This window comes from Andrographis paniculata, unplaced genomic scaffold, assembly GCF_009805555.1.
Source record: "Andrographis paniculata isolate CXL003 unplaced genomic scaffold, ASM980555v1 Contig10END, whole genome shotgun sequence".
NCBI classification, from domain to species: domain Eukaryota; kingdom Viridiplantae; phylum Streptophyta; class Magnoliopsida; order Lamiales; family Acanthaceae; genus Andrographis; species Andrographis paniculata.
The window spans coordinates 2570416-2588451 of NW_026137380.1; the positions used below are offsets into that span (position 1 = coordinate 2570416).

The window sequence follows — 18036 nt, forward strand, 5'->3', positions numbered from 1 at the left end:
GAAATTTCCTTGTCATGGTCGTAGACAGGCATTTATGACAATTTGGATCTAATGTAGATGCCTAGATACTAAATGAGGAGGTCAGGTCAAGCCTAAAGGCAATCCTCGTCCTCCTCCTCGTCTTTACCACCGAGAGTGAGTCCAGCCAGCCTAGCAAATTTCGTCCAATGATTCTCCACTTATTACGGCATCAACAATAATTAATCACCCCAGAAATACAGATCCAATAAAAATCAAAGAAATGATTTCCTTTTATTTGCTATAATTAAAAACCATTGTAACTTTGGATCGAAGAAACAAAACTAGAGATTGGGAGAAACATCCGTCATTCAATCAACCTTACCTCCCTCTTCTGACCTAGACGGGATTTTTCTCTCTTTCTTTTTTGTATCTATATATCTATCAAAATCCCGGAAGGAATCCCCCCTTCACACATATACATACATACATACATATATATATATATATATTCTGATCATCCATCCATCCATCCATCCATCTATGTATCTACCTGCGAGAGGGAAGGGGGGTTGTTAGGTTAGATTAGATTAGGTTGATTTGTTTGTTTCTGTTTCTGTTCTGTGTTTCTATTTTAGCATACACATACATACATACATACATCCATACATCCATAACACCCATTGTCATGGTCGAATCGAATCGAATCACATCAATGGGCGATGACAAGGGCGGGATCCGGCGGAATTACATATCGTCGGAGGAGCTGCGGCGGCACAACAAGGCGGACGACCTGTGGCTGTCCATCCAGGGGAAGGTCTACAATGTGACGGAGTGGGCCAAGATTCACCCCGGCGGCGAGACCCCGCTCCTGAATCTGGGGGGGCAGGACGTGACGGACGCCTTCATTGCCTTCCACCCGGGCACCGCCTGGCGGTACCTCGACGGCTGCTTCACCGGCTACCACCTCGCCGACTTCCAGGTCTCGGAGGTGTCCAGGGACTACCGGAGGCTGCACTCGGAGTTCTCCAAGGCCGGGATGTTCGAGAGGAAGGGGCACGGCGTGGCCTACTCCCTCTGCTTCGTCGCATTGCTGTTCGCGGCCTGCGTCGCGGGGCTGCTGCTGCCCCAGCCGGGGCCCGGCGGCGCCTGGGCCCGCGTGCTGGCCGGGGGCGTGCTGGGGCTGGCCTGGATGCAGGTCACCTACCTGGGGCACGACTCGGGGCACTACGAGATCATGCGGAGCAAGGGGTGCAACCGGGTGGCCCAGATCCTGCTGGGCAACTGCCTGACCGGGATCAGCATCGCGTGGTGGAAGTGGACCCACAACGCCCACCACGTCGCCTGCAACAGCCTCGACTACGACCCGGACCTCCAGCACCTGCCCCTCATGGCCGTCTCCCCGCACCTCTTCCGCTCCCTCACCTCCCGCTTCTACGGCCGGCGCCTCCCCTTCGACGCCCTTTCACGGTTCTTCGTCAGCTACCAGCACCTCACCTTCTACCCGGTCATGGTCCTGGCCCGCTTCAACCTCTACCTCCAGACCTTCCTGCTCCTCCTCTCCCCCGGGCGGCGGGTGCCCGACCGCGCCCTCAACATCCTGGGCATCCTCGTCTTCTGGACCTGGTTCCCGCTCCTGGTCCTCTGCGGCCTGCCCACCTGGGGCGAGAGGGCGCTCTTCGTCCTGGCCAGCTTCTGCGTCTCCTCCGTCCAGCACGTCCAGTTCTGCCTCAACCACTTCGCCGCCGACGTGTACCTGGGCGCCCCCCGGGGGAACGACTGGTTCCAGAAGCAGACCAGCGGCACCATCGACATCTCCTGCTCCTCCCTCATGGACTGGTTCTTCGGGGGGCTGCAGTTCCAGCTGGAGCACCACCTCTTCCCCAGGCTGCCCAGGTGCCATCTGCGGAGAGTCTCCCCTGTCGTCCAGCAGCTCTGCAAGAAGCACAATCTCCCCTACAGGAGTTTGTCCTTCATTGAGGCCAACCTCTGGACGCTCAGGACGCTCAAGGCGGCCGCCCTCGAGGCCCGGGATTTCGCGTCCCCTGCTGCTCCCAAGAACTTGCTGTGGGAGGCTGTCAACACCCACGGGTGATGGGGGTGGCGGTGGTGGTGGTGATGGGAAGAGTGAGTGAGCGTGTGTGTGTGTGAGTGACTGACTTGGCAAAGAGAACTGCACCGCCCGCGCACACACACAATGACTCCAACAACTTCTTCCGACACAACACCAATACCAACACCAATGTTTGTTTGTTTGTTTGCTTGCTTGCTTGCTTGCTAACAAATGGACTCAGAGGACTTCCAATGCGGCTGGTAAAGAAGTTATCCTATCCCTGCCCTGCCCTGCCCTGCCCTGCCTGGATCTTACTATATTTTTGCTTTCATCACCCTTGTTATTTGCTGCTGCTTATCATTATTAATGCCACGTTCTTTGTCCCTGTGGCGGGGTATGATTATGATTATTACTATTATTATTAACAACATTATTATTGTTAACTCACACGTACTTACGTATGTTTTGTTTATGAGGTGGTAGGACTATATAACATGCCTCTCTCTTGCTTTAAAAATGGCTTTCTGGTAGTCTGTCTGTCTGTCTGTCTGTCTGTCCGTCCTGAATATTCCACCGTTTCTTTTCTCGGCACAAATGATAACTTCTTCACTCACCCAACATGGAGCCTAATGCCAACCAACAAATTTGCATGAAATGAAGTTGTGTCGTTTTTGTATACCCTACAGGAAAAGAATTTATTCTAGTTTAGTGTGTGTATACAGCAAATGCCTTGTTCGATAGAGTCAAGTTTGTTTGTATGTATGTATATTGCACACATTCTACTGCTACACGGGCAACTCTCCAACCAAAACTTGAATAGAGGAAGGCAGGCAGGGTAGGGGGGACTGAGGAGAGCAACTCATCTCCCTCATGACTCCGTCAGTCAGCCTCAGACTTGAAAGTCTTGGCAAACACAGAAACCAACCAAGTGGCGGCTAACAGCAGACAGATTGAAGAATGACACAGCAGTACCTGCCATCATCAGCCTACAACATAAAATGTTGGCTTCGGGTCCACAGCTTTTGGAGGAGGGGTGTTGAGAGCAATGTTGTGGTAGATCTTCCCATCCCTATCGAGCTTGTACTCCGATTCTGCTGCTGTGGGATCCTCGGGACGCCTTGGACCGCCCAGCTGCTCTGTGTTGGTTGCCACACCACACACTTATGATGCCTACCCGCAAAGCCCTGAAGAAGATCTGGGAGCGGAGATTAGATTGGATCAGATGTATTTATTTACACTACTCCATATTTCTGTCATTTTCTTCTTATATTCCTTTCCTGTAGCAAGTCTCGAGAATCCCTCATTCGTAATAGAGAAAGGGGATATTGTGAAACAGCACAAACACGGGATGGGGATGGGGATGGGGATGGCTGGACATCATCAGGCATCAGACCTCTAGGATGAGGAGGAGGGATGATGTGATGTTGTTGTTGTTGTTGACAAGGGAACAAGTCCAAACACAAAATCCATTCCAAGTATCATGATACACCCACCCCAAGAAAGAAACAATGATTGAGATCAAACACACTAACTACTCAGAATCAATCAAACTCACTATTTACACAAGAACAAACCTCGCCGCTCATTCATTCAAACAAACACCACTCACAAAAACAACCCTCAAAAGAGGTGGTCCGTCAGTCCAAAGAAAGGAAAGGATGGCACTACCCCTCCCGACCACCTTCACTTTACATCCCCCCTGGATGGGGTGGGGTGGGATGGGGATGTCCATCTCCCCATCCATTCACAACCAACCAACCAACCAATCGATCAGAGTCTTACCTGTCTCTGGGCTTCATATACTTCCCCAAGGCTTTCTGACGATGGGCACGCCTCTTCATCCGCTCTATCCTCTCCTTACTCTTTTGCTTCTTCCTTTCTTTTTCCTTGTTCCTCAGATCCCTCTCCTTCTCGTACATACCTTGCCAGAACACTTGCCCCGTCGATGGCCACAGCCAGTGTCTCTGCGGCTGCTCCGAGTCATACTCCTCTGCCAGCTCCTCGTCCATGCTCTTCAGAGTGCTCACATCGAACCACTTGACCCACATTACCCCTCTTCTGCTATTCAGCACGTGCTGTTGCTGCATGAGCCCTGTCACGGGGTCGATGTACACCATTTTCCTTGCACTATGGTACGCCCAAACATTTATGAGCAGCTCGAGCAAACGAGAGTAGCAATCCCTGCCCTGCCAAATGAGCAAATATGTTAGAACCTAATTCTCTCTCTGTTCCACAAGTGCAAGCAGAGCAGCAGGAAACAGGGTGGCAGGCAGGCAGGCTACCTTGGAGAAACTTAAACAGCATTTCCCGGTTCTACGGTGCAGATCATAGAACTGTGCATCCAGTGCATCGACAAACATCCTATAAATGGGAGAGATATATTTCTTGTTAGCAAACAACTATCTGCCACAAAATAAGTAAATAAATAAACATGCTGCTGCTGCTGCTGCTGCAATAGAGTGCTGGTACAGAAGTAAAAATAAATAAAATAAAATGAACAGGAGTTCAAACCTTGAAAACATAACAAATTCCAAGAAGGACTTAGTTGGTAAAGCCCAAGTGTGCAAGGCAGACCAAAGTCCTCCATCCAAAGGCATCGGGGGAAGATAACTCGAGTTATGTTTTATACCATACATCTTTTTCAGTGCCTCCATGAACGCATACCTAGTTGCAATCATGGAAAACATATCGGTTAGGCTATTACATATATCAAGAATCTTTTGCAATATATAACAAACAAACCACAAGATTGGAGACAAGATTTGGCATGCAATCCCGCCCCAACTTCTTGCCTTGCCAACATCTTTGTTGATGTTAGGTAAAAGAGAAGTTCTAAAGCTAAGATGGCTAAGAATAATGAGTGACAACAGCTGCTTTTCTAAATTGATCCAATTATCTCACCGGCAATTTCCAGCGTTTATACCATCACAAATTAACCAGAAATCCTGCTTTAGCTCATCTCGTGGGCCCATATCCAATCTGACCCAGAAGTATAATGTGTCGCCATGTTGTCTTGATTCAATAGCATTCAACAATGATATTTCAGCAGTCTTAGACAATGATTCCTGCTTAATAGCCCATGTTAAACATGAAATAGCATTTCTTTACAAAAATAAAATAACAACGAAATTATAAGTGCAAATTGGTTTCTGCAATTTCTTAGGCATAATTACTTTGGCCATCTAGAAACCTTACATGTATCTGAATGAAATGTAGAGTTTCGCTACGTTATCTAACATGGAGGTAAAGCAAATGATCCACAGGTACAGAATAGCCACCCACTAGCATACCTTTCTTGCAGTTGCTCTCCAAGACTGAAACCCAATCCAAGCATTTTTATGTATGTGATCGATTTTATTAGCAATGGAAAAGAAAGCTCCATATTCTCCTAGGACATCTCGATAGTAAGAATTATTGAGTAGTGGAAGACAAGAAGGTGCATCAATATCATCAGCTCCAGGCCTTCGACCTTTCGAGGACTGCAATGAGACAGTTTACATTTACATGATACATCAGATTGAGGGCATTGTAAACCATTTTAAAACACATAACAATCTCATATACTTAGCTTGCAGAGAAAAAACAAATCAAAAAAGATTGCCACCAAATGTACCCCAAATAATATGAATTCATATATAAGTAGCATATGCAGGCATGCAGCACAATGATGCAAAGCACTCACCAGTCCAATACCTCGATAGAGTGAGGTATGGTGCAAAAAGGGCCATGTTCCTTCTCCAAAGTATGGTTCATAGATGCATAGAGGTTGCCCTGTCCTTTCAAGTTCTCCATCGTCCCTTTCACGCAATATGCGGCTGGGCCTTCTGGCACTTTTATATATGTCATCCCATGTTCCAAGAGGCTGATCAGTTCTATCCTTCAGCTGCATGTATGTATATGGAAATTTCCACAGAAACAAGAAAATCAGTCTAATGTTATCACATGCATAAACCGGTAAGGAGAAACCACAAACCTCTTCTTCTTCTCTTCTTCTCTTCAGGTAAACCCTGTCAACATATTTTTGCTCTTCCCAGATGTTGTACACAAATGTATCATTGATTGTGCCTAATGCCATGGAATGCTCTTCATGTGTACAATTGAATTGCTCTTCGACCCTGTCTAAAAATGTATTAATCCTCATTTGGTATGGAGAGCCAGAATCACTGGTAATATCTTCAAAACGATGCCACTGCCACTCAACTTTCCGCTCTGAAGGAACCACTTTAGTGGTCCTGGGAAGTTCAACTTCAGAAGGGAGCATGAGAATATTTTCCAACAGTGAAGCATAGCCCTCCACATTTTCGGATATCATTAAATTTTTAGCTGAAAGGAATCCAAATGATGCCACATTGCAAGCCGAAATAGAAAGGCTACCATAAGAAATCAGTTGAAACACAACTTCTGTTAGAGCCCCAATGTCCTCCTTTGGGAAAACGTATCCTGTCACTTTGTCTGTAACCTAGGAGTTGTTCATAAGCAAATAGTAGATCATTTAAGGATCCTAAAGACTTCTGTAATACAGAGGTATTCTAAATTGAGTAAGAGATCTCAATTACATGGTAGATAATATGCATATATTATAACATGAATGAATGAAAGCTACAGATACTCACATATTTCACGATCATGGGAAGATCAGGGGCAACTATAAGTTTTCCTAGACACATTGCCCTCAGCAAAACCCCCGGAAAGATGTGTTCGTCAAGGAAGGATCCATATATCACAAGATCCGAAACACTTAGAACAGCGTCTGCATCTTCACCAACGACCACATGCTTGACTGTTTCACTCGGATACTTTAAGTTAAGTGCAACGGTCTGTGGAACCACATTTGAACATATAAAGCAATAAGCAAAATGGTACTCTGGCTTCCACCTCTTTAACCACTGATTTATTTATGTTTTACGTAGTATTGGTTCTATGTAATTATTTCGTCCAATTGGCTTTTCTTTAACTAAATACTCAAACGTTTGCTTTAATTAACAAAATAGTCGGAATATCAAAACAGAAGAGAGAAGAAACTTGCGTACCTCAACAGCGTGACTGTAGTTGCTCATGTAGTCCCCAGCCAAGATTATTACTTTAAGACAATAATCTGATTTGTTAAAATCTTGAAACACTGGATACAGAGCCTTCAAAACAAGTGCATGTTCAAGCCACTGCCCGCCATACAGTAGCTGGCTTCCAACAATCGTGACAACAAAATCATCTGGCCCATAGCTCATCTTCAGCCTTGTATTGTCTTTGTGAAAAGCCCGAAACCGATCAGCTTTCCATGCTTCCATCGGAGAGCCAGGGATAACAGCAAAGTTTCCAGGATCACATGTTGAATGGGCCATCTGATATTGACAAAATTGGAGCACTAATAAAAACCATTTCCTGAACTAGATCACGCATATGAAAAGAGCAATAGCACCTGAGCTATCTTCAAACTTCACAAACTTTTCATAGAATAACCAGGTAATGAACATAAAGGTCAATTCCTTTTTAGGATCCGTAGAAGTTTGGAGTGCACTTCATCTTGCTATGGTACAGAAAAGCAAAACAAGTTCCTTCATATGAAATTTTTTCTCTTCTAGCACAATGCATTTTGTCATTTTCTCCAGTAATAACTCAGGTTTCTCTAATCCAGAATAAATATAGGATTGCAATAGTTGAGGAATTCTTCAACCATAGCAAGGAAAGAGATTCCATTTTACATGTATTGGGAATTCTGCAGGTAGTTCATTCCAACTAACAATATTAACAATTGAAATTTTGTCATTGTATCATTTTACTTCCTAGCTCATCAAGATCTTTACTTTTAAAGTTTCAGATTATATTCTTTAATGTATAATACTACTAGCATGTGAATAAGTAATACCGGAAGAAAATAGTTTGGGAAGACTACAGCAGTAGCTCTGTGGAAAACTTTTCTCCAGTTCTCGACCTGCTCAGACTGATTTCTCAAAACATAATGCCTCAATCGTTCAGCGAGTGCTTGTTCCTGGAAGTTCCACACCAGAGGTACACATTTGAAGGGTTCCTGCATGAGACTGCAACAAGTAAAGTTTTTACTTTATAGGAAGTCCTATTATGTACTAAAAAATGCATGCTTTCTTACAGAGTAAAGAGCAAATGTTACAACACATACAAGAATCCTTTTCGAAACCTAAACAATTGCTTATGTAAGCAGACATAACAAAGAGAGAAAAACAGTTGGTGGCATGCACGGTGCCAATATCATAAGATTAATAAAACAGAAAATCGAAGCCAAATTCATACAAAAGAGGGCAGAAAAGATGGATCTTGGGATGAAAAAATATCTGAGCGGCCTCAAAGGGCTTACTCTGGTGAACTAAGAAATCACTCACCTAGGATCAAGTTATGTGTCCTTTATTTATCAAATCCCGGGAAACATGAAAAGAATGTTCACACTGCAAGAGAAGACTCCAAATACAGGGAATATCAATTTACAAGTAGTGGCAGGATTAAAAATGATGTATGATTAGCATGTGTTGCTAAAAGCTGGACATACCCAAGCACCAACAATTAACAATTTATGTTCATCAGTTCGTTTATTATTTTATTTTACTGTATTTAATCTCATCCTTGTAAATCACCCCAAAATTGGAGCACAGAGCGGTAAGTTCGTAGACAGTGGATCGAAGGAACAGTAAACAGGAAGAAAAATAAAAATGTTTAACTGCCACCTATGCACACTATATAATGACAAACAGGAAAGAAAATACATTCGTAAGAGAATATTATGGATGTCCAAAAGAATTGCTGATAAGCTTACCTGTACAAGACACCGACAGCTTTGAGAGAATTCACCAGTATGCTGTCATAGCTGCAAAGCACAAGCACAAATATTTCAGAAAAGGTTAATTCTTTTTTCTCCCTCCTATCCATGCTACATCGACTGATATACATAGTAAATTATTATAACTAAGTTTGCAGGAATGAATAGGCATATAGTTTGTCTTGAGTTTCCCGGCTCAAGATTTAGTTTTTCTTTGCTTAGGAGAAATATAATATGGAAAGTCTGGAATGGGTTGAGCAAAAATGAAATTAGTTCACCACCAGCCTCCTGAAATCCTCAAACTTTACAAAGATCTAAATATTTAGATAAAACTTCATATGTACAAAAATTTAAGAATGGAAAGCATACTTTAGCCAGTCTATGTTGAACTTCATGCTCTCATCAGCTCTGATCACACGAATGGAAAACCCCATATCTGTCCAAATAGCATGCACAGGACCGTCTTCAAGTGAGAATACCTGCAAACATTAAGCAGTGTAAAATGCTATGGCTCAAATTCCTTTTGATTAATTGGCAAGCATGACTTATGCACCAAAAGCCTCACCAATGTACAGGGTTGTTCGCTTAGTGATTTTAGTGACACGCATTTCCCATAAATATTATTGAAAAATACAATATACACGTTAACATAATATATAATATATATACTTCATAGTAACTCATAAAACAATTCAACACAAAAATATTATTTTTTACATTAAGAATACAATTATTCATATCTAACATAAAAACAAAAATACATCCATCCAAAAACACAAAGTGAATTAACCCATAGTTAATTTTCATTCTAAATCAATTATTTATAGAAGAAAATGACAGAAATTGCCATATTCCAGGTACTGCTGAGTTTTAGTTTGTCCATTCATTTGAGGTTTTGAATCTCCAGAAGTCAATCTGCTACAGTTCAATCTCTTCCCAGTTAGCTATGTCAGCAGAATAACCACCTTAGGCCATCTCCAACTGGGCAACTCCATTTACGCCGTTATAACTCTAAAAATGCAGTTGCTACAATAATTTTACTCCAACCTACAACTCTATTTTTTACTCCAAAACTAATATTCTTCAAATATTCCATCTTATATATTATTTTAAACCACTTTTTATATCTACAATTATTATTTTATTTTAAAAAAATAAATAAATTAATTAATTAATTAATATACAAATTTTTTTTAAAAAAAAACAACACCATCATTGCTACAGTGCAACACCATTTTTGGTGTAAAAAATAGCGCAGGATTAGAGTAAGAAAACTCCATTTATGGGGCTGCAACATCAAAATTGCAGCCCGTTGGAGATGGCCTTAATCTCAACACTTACCCATGAGCCAGTGGTCTACATATTCAAATGCACGCACAATTTATCCTCAGAAAGTGAAAGATCAAACCACATCATCATATTCAGTTTATGAGGTAGGCATCCAAATCTCACAATTGGAGATGAAATTTTCTTGTCAGTCTAGTGTCAGCTAAAGATCCACTGCTAAATCAGATATTGCAACCAATCAAAATAGGGGGCAACTATTCATCATACCAGATAAGGGACACCACAACCAATTTAGAGTCTTAGACGGACAGGGTGACTAAGTGTAACATTAGTTAGCGTCACTCAATTTTTCTTCAAAAAAATGATTCATCTCCACCATACCAACACTTGTACACCTTCAAGGGGAATCCAATTTTTATTTCCAAAAACTCAGGAAGGCATAATAATCTCATTTACTAGATACAACCAGGACAGGTTTGAAAATAACAATTGGGAGAACTCAGTTATGCAAGGCAATGGTCGGATGATAACCTGAATTTCATAGCCAATCTTGACCAATGCTGTAGCAACAGTGACCATTTGTATCTGATGTGGATCGGCCAACAAATCTGCGAAAACCTGCCAGCACAGTCCAAACTCAAAGCTCCACTTTCAACATCCAGCTCCAATCCAAAAAGGAGCCACTAAACATTTATATGACAAAAAAAAAAAAAAAAAAAAGAACTAACAACGCACACAATTATAAAATATGATCCACAACAAGAGTTTACCAATGCAAGGGCGGGTTTCCTATACCCGTATCTAGCAAGCTTTCTTGAAGCAACACTAGTTTCGGCGTCTCGCTTTTGAAACTTGGTATCGATGCTCAAGTGACCAAATCTGACATCGTCGCCAAAATCCAATTCCTTCAAGAATGACAAGTTCCCGTGATCGACGACATCTCCCTTCGTCCACCTGAACGAACTACTGATGGTTCGGTGTGACTTTTTGTCATCATCCGACACAAACCCCGGCAAGAGCATCTCAAGGAGGATAAGACAAGCAAAGAAAATAGAGAGACTGCAAACTGTATGCAGGTAGTGAAGTTTCTTGAAGCGAAACCATCTTGCACAAAATCTTGATTTGTTCCTGGGAAACCTGGCATTATCGGTGGTAGTATTAGTAATCCGAGTGTGGGGAGAACGCCGCAAATGATGATCCCTCGACCTGTTGTCCTGTGACACCCCCATTTACAGTAGTCCCATCGAGGAAAGCAGTAAAAACCTCTCAATTCAATCTGGAAAAATGGGCTTAAAGGATTATCGACTGGCCACCCCCAAAGAAGAGAAGCTGAGAGAGCGAGTGAATGTACTTGTACCGTACCACCTATCTGAAGTCTTGTTGGTCGGTTGCTTGGTGTGAATGAATTAAAGAGAAGTCGAAGAGAAGAGGAGGAGGGCGGTGATGAGTCGAGTCAGTACAGTACAGTACAGCAGTCGTCTTGGGATCGGGATTGGGATCAATCGGAAAAGACGGACCAACGGGCGACAGCTAAACTGTGTGGACTGCAATCCAGAAACGAAACGAAACGAAAACAAAGTGAAACGGGAGGGAAGGAATAAGGGTGGATACTTTCGCCAAATCAACTACATACATGCTGAGAAGCATAAGTACCTTTTATTATAAATTCAAATTAATTATAATCAAAAATAATTATTTTGTTCTTTCGTTACTATTATTAAATAATTGCCATTTCCAAAAATAATAATAATAATAATTATAATATTTGTACATAAATCAAAATACTCATTATAAAAATCAAATAATCATTAAAAAAAATTAAATATTCAATATAAAATAATATTATATTTTATATATTTGACATAATTTTTTATACTACATATCAACAATCATTTCTTCTTAAAATTTTGTGTGAACAGAGCTAATATTCTATTCGTTTTATCTAAAATCATATTTTTTTCCAATTTTATGTATTCATAGCTATTAATATTTTTTGTTTTTATAAAACTTATTAAACCAAAATGTGTTTAATTTTTTTAAAAAATAAATATTTTTATTTATATTTAAATTTTCATCTTTTTTATAATTTTTTCTAAAAAAAAAGTGTGGGACGAACGGAACGGAGTATTATGGAACAATTCATAGTACCAGATTTCATGTTTGGACGAAAAGTAGTACAATGACCTTCTAAGGGTGTGTTTGATTTTGTCTTGGTTTTGATTATTCATTAGTTTTTATTTTTTAAAAAAATAATCAAATTAAATATTTATCTTTTTATTTTATATTATATTGACATTAATTTTAAATTTATATTTATCAATTATTTATATCATATCATATAATTATTTAAATATCTTTTTTAATTTAAAATTTAAATTTAAAATTCAAACCTCCAATCACACATATATGTGTTCGTTGGAAAGATTCTCCAAGATTTCTATTATTTATTAATTTTTTTTTCGAAAAACATTAAATTAAATACCTATTTTTTATTTTTTATATTATACTAAAATTTAATTTTATATGTCAATATCTATTTATATCATTCAAATTAAAAAACTTATACTGTTCAAATCTGATATGTCTTAGCTCAAAATTCAAACCCCAAGACAAAACACACCAGAATTGGAATCTTCATCCAAAGAAATTAGTTACTATTACTAGGATTAAATATGTGGTGAAGAATATGGAATCGGGAAATGGCGGCAAAGAAATAAGAGCAACTCTTGTGATATTGGAGAACCCTTTGGCATGAAGTAGAGCACCATGACGACTAAGCTTGTGTTAATTGATGTCTTTATCATCAAGTAGAAATGACATAGTAGATAAGCTTTGATCTATATTATCTTGATCCATCAGACTTGAAAAACTTAACTGCCGGCCGGTATGCAAAGGCAGGCTTGCTTGGTAGTTGCTAGCAGCACTTCACTTTGCTGAAGATTGAAGGAGTTAGTCAGGGTCATCAATTAATTAATTAATTAATTCATACTTAGAAATGTCAGGGAGACAAGTGAATGAAAGAAAGAAATTGTAAAAGATAGCATTTGACACGCACAACAACAACAACAACAGCAGCAGTAGGCACATCCCATGCATTCACATATAAGAATAGATACCACTGCCACGGTTACGTACAGGCACTATCTGAGACACATATAACAAGTCGTCAAACTTTTATTTCCTCCCGTCGCATCTCACACAGTTGGACTCGGCTCTATAGTCGTCGATTCCTTTCTTTTTCCTTTCTATTCTTTCTTCCTCCCACGAAGAAAAGTAAAGTAGGAGTGCAAGCCAATTCAATTTCAATTACCGATCACCTCACGTCGTCACCACCACACCTCTCTCGCGGCGGTGGCGGATAAGAAAAACTAACTGAAGAAGCAACCCAAGGCGGCTCTAACAGAACCAGAACCAGAACCAGAACCGAAGAGAGAGAGAGAGAGGGCCTCGCCTCGGTAGATCCGAATCCTAGGCATTTCCCCTGCGCCATGCCCAAGAACAAGGGTAAGGGAGGTAAGAATCGAAAGAGGGGAAAGAACGAAGCCGATGATGAGAAGAGAGAGCTCGTGTTCAAGGAGGACGGGCAGGAGTACGCGCAGGTGCTCCGCATGCTCGGCAACGGCCGGTGCGAGGCCATGTGCATAGACGGCGTTAAACGCCTCTGCCATATCCGTGGGAAGATGCACAAGAAGGTTTGGATAGCCGCGGGTGATATTATCCTCGTCGGTCTCCGCGATTATCAGGTTCATCCCTCTTTCTCTGTGTCAATCTTAGAACGAATACACTAGTACTGTTATTGGTAGCCAGCCTCTCTCTCAACCAAATATGACATACAAGTAAGTCATAGAGACCAAAATACACAAGCACAAGACTTTTACTTTTTCTCTCACTCTTTCCAATTTGGTCACAGTTAAAAAGCTATTTGTAAGCATCAGTCCAAGTACCTGGACAAATATCAACAGACCGAGGCTTTTTTACTTTCACTTTTCCTCTTCTTCTGTTCATCCTAGATTAATTTGATGGCTGTCTTTGTTGCCTTAGATATTGGTTTGCGGGTATTATTTGTATCATTTATTTTGTCTACAAGCTAGAATGTGATCGGGCTAGGAATATGACCTAAAAAAATATTTGTAGTTGCAGAACTTTGTCAACGACAAAAGTAAAATTTAGAAATTTAAAGAACACAAGAATGTAAGGTTAGGTCAAGATCACCTATATCCACGGGAAGAGCTGAACAAATATTCACTATTAAGAAAAGAAAGAATACAAAATAGGGCTCAAATACAAAATTTGTATCGACGATAAAAATTAAGAACGAAAAATTTAAATGACACAAGAATATACTATGTGGTTAAGTCAAAATGACCTACATCCACGGGGAAAGACGAAGCAAACTTCACTGTCAAGAAAGTATACAAAATAGGCTCGAATAACAATTATAAAATTCAAATTTCTTAATGCTATAAGCCATAATTATATATGAAAATGCTACTTGTCTATTTTGGCGTGTCATAAAAATTCAATCCAAAGCCAGCAATTTATATGAAGAGGCTTATGGTTAATTGGCACCGCAAGCAATGTTGGGACAATAATTTCTTTTAACTTTAAAACACTCCAATGTCCACATAACAGTAACATTTATTAGTAGAAGTATCTTTTGGCCTGAGATTTCCTTTCCTGTAAGCTATTTTGCCTGTGTATTGCTGTTGGTTGAAAGAAGCCATCATAGTTTGTAATGTGTGTGCATATGAAGAACTAACTTGTGTTGGCGGTGTTGGGTTGACCTACTCTGGAGTAATAAAATTGTGGTAAATTAACTGAATTAAGAATAGGTAGGTAACTAGTGTAGCTGTATGATCCCTCTCCTAGCCTACTCATCGCTTTTGTTTTATTTCAGGATGACAAGGCTGATGTAATCCTCAAGTATATGCCAGACGAGGCGAGGTTGTTGAAGGCATATGGAGAGCTGCCTGAGAGCACGAGGCTGATCGAGGGTATTGCTGGTGGAATGGACGAGGAGGAGGATGGTCCTGGCGACGATTACATTGAGTTTCAGGATGAGATTGACAAGCTCTGAACTCTCTCCCTCTCTCTGTTGTCTTGAAAGATACAGTCCTCCGCTGATATGTAATGGGCGGTGGTGCATACAAGAAATAATTCTGTATATTGTTCTTTTATTTATGTTGATGTGTACTGAATGAATGGATGCTTAAAAGTGAATTCTGATGGGGAATTGGATTGTGAATTAATGTATGATGATGCATCCAATAAAAATGAAGAGTTGCATTGCGTGTGCCACTGTGTGTGTATGTGTTGAAACTCTGCCTCCGCCGGTCCGGTCCGGTCTGGTCTGGTCTGGTCTAGATATATTTGCATGTATGAATATGAGCATGAATGTAAGAAGAAGAAGGAGAAGGAAGGGGTTGGGTGGTGTTTTTGTTGTACATGATTGATTGACTAGACGAGACTAGACTAGACTATGAGCGTCTATGTCTATGTATGTCATGTGTGCTTAAGTAAGGGAGAAGGGAGTGAGAGAAATTGCAGTATAGTGGGCATGGCCACACACAGATGAGAGAGAGAGAGAGAGAGCAAGATCTGATCATCCATGTATCCCTTACACAAAGAGGGACAAGTTGAAGAGACGAGTGGAGTGGAGGAGGGAGTCATTGATCCGCTCCGGAAATCTTCTTCTTCAGGGCTTCTATATCTGTTGCCAGCTCCTTCCTGCTCGACTGCATCACAGCACAGCACAGCACAGCAGAGCCCAATACACGTTAGTTAGTTAGTGATGAAATGAATGCTTTCATTAGCCAGCCAGCCAGCCAGCCAATCTTGCTGTAATCCCTACCTCACCGCACCTCCATCCATCCATCCTAAATCCTAATAGATACTCTACTATTAGATAATAGAATAGTATCGTGTGTGCGGATCCCCATACCCATACCCATACCCATGCCATCAATCTATGCTAGACCCACCCGACCCGACTGGATGCAGTTAATTAGTTAGTTAGTAATAGCAGCATTTGATTTGATATGTATATTCACCTTGAAGAGGAGGTAGCGGTACACAAACCACCCAGCATATCCAAGCCCTACCAACTCCATCATCTTCGGAACCTGCAATGAATCTGATTGATTGATTTATTGATTATACAGAGCCACAGCCACAGCCACAGCCACAGCCACAGCCGCCGCCCACTCACTAAACGAGTAAGTTCGATCACTTCTTCAGAGAAAAAGAAGAACCAAGGTGGGTGGGTAGGGTAGGGTACCAGAGGGATAGAGTTGATTGCACCAACAACAACAGATGCAAACCAAAGTGCAACAATCGCTCCACTTCCATACAGGATCACAGTAGGCTTGTTCTCCACGGCATCCCACTACAAGACACACACACACACACACACTAAGGACATCTATTAATCAATCTTGAAGATGAAGAAGAATCATACCGACTGACAAATGACAGTCGTAATAATATAATAAAACTGGCAGGCAGGCAGGGTGACTGACTACCTTTTGCTTTAGATCCTCGATCAGCTCATTGGCGTCAACAGGGCTCTCGTCTGATGATGATGAGGCCTTCACTACAACTTGGGAACACCAAGTAGGAGAAGAAGATGAACTCCAGCCCCAACTAGCTGTTCCAAATTCAACATTATTCAGCTGAAGCACAGTTACCCATCCAAGCAAATATTGCAAAACAGCAATCTTGCACGTTCTACTCGACCCATACAGAAAAATGAATAAATAAACAAAAGACAACAACACAGCACATTCCGTGGAGGGAAAGAGTGCATATGTGTATGTATGTATGTATGCATGCATGCTTGTGTGGAGTTAAAAAGTGAGAATGCAAATGCAGAGGAAACGAAACCAATTTAACTAGCTAGCTAGCTAGCTATCTATCTATCTATCTATGCTGGCAAGAGAAGCAACTACAAATGGAATTAAGGAGAAATGGATGAGAGTATATAGGAAACAGAAACAGAATGAATTGAAGGAAAGTAGGTAAGGTCGTGGCCGTGGTGGTGGTGGTGATGCCTGCCTTTGAAGTGAGCAGAAGAGATGGAAGGGCGTTGGGGCAGGGGGCAGATAATGGTGGGGCGTCCGTGCGTGAGCGTGAAGACGGCGGTGCAGGTGCTCGCCATGGAAGTGGATGCAGCCGCTGCCATTATATATTACTACTATCAATGCCAATAATGATAATAATAATAGTAATAATTGCTGCTGCTGCCTGTTGGTATATATGATGTCCTCTGAAACGAGAGACAGGGATTAGGGAGGGAGGGGGAGAGAAGAAGGAGAAGAATTAGAATAGACAAGCGGCGGGATGGGGGTGGGAGGGAGGGAGAGGTGTGATGGAGAACAGCCCAGGCCAGCCCAACCCAAACTGAAATTCGTGCTTCTCGTCTCGCCTCACTGACCTGACAGGCTGACACCATTGGGGATAAATTTCCTTTCTTGATGTTTTGCTGGGTGGCTGGCACGTGGAGAAATGGAGGATTCTTATTGGTCTGATCCAATCTTTTTATCTTGTTAATACTCTGGCTACCTGGCTGGCTACTCACACTCACTCACTCGTTCTACTTGTTTTTCACTAACGGATTCGGGTTAATAATTGTAAAGAAGACATAGATCTACGTGTTCCACAAAAAACGTGTTGACTACCTCCACGGACAAAAATAGAGAACAAATTTTATTGCAATGGCTGGCCTAACCGTATGGCTTGGCCGTACAGCAGCCTGTGAGAATGGAAATACATATCTTATTTATAGCGTAAATCTATGTTAATAATATCTAAATCATATATCTAAATCCCTAAATTCAAGGCATATTAACAAATCTCTACATTGACTTCAATTTCACTTTTACTTTTAGATGCATCATTACAATGCCAAATAAACAGACTTCTCCTCGGACAATTACCAAGATGCATCATTATAATG

General features: G+C 41.3%; 4 protein-coding genes across 7 annotated transcripts; 2 read left to right on the forward strand and 2 right to left on the reverse strand.

The window, feature by feature from the left end:
- The first annotated feature begins 355 nt into the window (after positions 1-355).
- Positions 356-2472, forward strand: LOC127250344 (delta(8)-fatty-acid desaturase-like). The gene has a single exon (XM_051273619.1). It carries the CDS (start codon positions 647-649, stop codon positions 2051-2053), a length of 1407 nt encoding a protein of 468 aa, XP_051129576.1. The 5' UTR covers positions 356-646; the 3' UTR covers positions 2054-2472.
- An 874-nt stretch (positions 2473-3346) lies between these two features.
- On the reverse strand, positions 3347-11693 carry LOC127250234 (uncharacterized). Of its 2 annotated transcripts, XM_051273499.1 has the most exons (15): positions 11445-11693; positions 10853-11358; positions 10614-10700; positions 9165-9274; positions 8793-8843; positions 7875-8046; positions 7042-7350; positions 6625-6828; positions 5985-6470; positions 5694-5894; positions 5302-5490; positions 4913-5076; positions 4523-4675; positions 4294-4372; positions 3347-4197 (listed from the first exon to the last, which is right to left on the reverse strand). In XM_051273499.1, exons 2-15 carry the CDS (start codon positions 11309-11311, stop codon positions 3790-3792), a joined length of 3072 nt encoding a protein of 1023 aa, XP_051129456.1. In that variant the 5' UTR covers positions 11312-11358; positions 11445-11693; the 3' UTR covers positions 3347-3789. The 2 variants fall into 2 exon arrangements, with proteins under 2 accessions (XP_051129456.1, XP_051129398.1); XM_051273441.1 differs by having other exon boundaries at positions 10853-11693.
- A 1531-nt stretch (positions 11694-13224) lies between these two features.
- LOC127250844 (eukaryotic translation initiation factor 1A-like) lies at positions 13225-15380 on the forward strand. Its single transcript, XM_051274302.1, has 2 exons — positions 13225-13825; positions 14980-15380. The coding sequence occupies exons 1-2, from the start codon at positions 13571-13573 to the stop codon at positions 15157-15159; spliced, it is 435 nt and encodes a 144-aa protein (XP_051130259.1). The 5' UTR covers positions 13225-13570; the 3' UTR covers positions 15160-15380.
- Positions 15381-15457: 77 nt separating this feature from the next.
- LOC127250645 (protein CURVATURE THYLAKOID 1A, chloroplastic-like) lies at positions 15458-17450 on the reverse strand. 3 transcript variants are annotated; one of them, XM_051274201.1, is made up of 5 exons: positions 17136-17450; positions 16604-16728; positions 16360-16467; positions 16133-16204; positions 15458-15817 (listed from the first exon to the last, which is right to left on the reverse strand). In XM_051274201.1, the coding sequence occupies exons 1-5, from the start codon at positions 17260-17262 to the stop codon at positions 15749-15751; spliced, it is 501 nt and encodes a 166-aa protein (XP_051130158.1). In that variant the 5' UTR covers positions 17263-17450; the 3' UTR covers positions 15458-15748. The 3 variants fall into 3 exon arrangements, with proteins under 3 accessions (XP_051130158.1, XP_051130010.1, XP_051130092.1); XM_051274053.1 differs by lacking the exon at positions 17136-17450 and having other exon boundaries at positions 16604-17129; XM_051274135.1 differs by lacking the exons at positions 15458-15817; positions 17136-17450 and adding an exon at positions 15824-15965 and having other exon boundaries at positions 16604-17129.
- Positions 17451-18036: the final 586 nt, after the last annotated feature.

Excerpts from the sequence above, each read along its gene's own strand:
- LOC127250344 (XM_051273619.1), top strand. The coding sequence starts at position 647 with ATGGTCGAATCGAATCGAATCACATCAATGGGCGATGACAAGGGCGGG.
- LOC127250234 (XM_051273499.1), bottom strand. The coding sequence starts at position 11,311 with ATGGGGGTGTCACAGGACAACAGGTCGAGGGATCATCATTTGCGGCGT. Across the intron at positions 5,895-5,984 it reads GAAGAAGAGAAGAAGAAGAG|CTGAAGGATAGAACTGATCA; the intron begins GTTTGTGGTTTC and ends ACATACATGCAG. Across the intron at positions 5,491-5,693 it reads TCTATCGAGGTATTGGACTG|TCCTCGAAAGGTCGAAGGCC; the intron begins GTGAGTGCTTTG and ends GTCTCATTGCAG.
- LOC127250844 (XM_051274302.1), top strand. The coding sequence starts at position 13,571 with ATGCCCAAGAACAAGGGTAAGGGAGGTAAGAATCGAAAGAGGGGAAAG. Across the intron at positions 13,826-14,979 it reads TCGGTCTCCGCGATTATCAG|GATGACAAGGCTGATGTAAT; the intron begins GTTCATCCCTCT and ends GTTTTATTTCAG.
- LOC127250645 (XM_051274053.1), bottom strand. The coding sequence starts at position 16,915 with ATGCATGCATACATACATACATACACATATGCACTCTTTCCCTCCACG. Across the intron at positions 16,205-16,359 it reads CAATCAACTCTATCCCTCTG|GTTCCGAAGATGATGGAGTT; the intron begins GTACCCTACCCT and ends GATTCATTGCAG. Across the intron at positions 15,818-16,132 it reads ACCGCTACCTCCTCTTCAAG|TCGAGCAGGAAGGAGCTGGC; the intron begins GTGAATATACAT and ends GCTGTGATGCAG.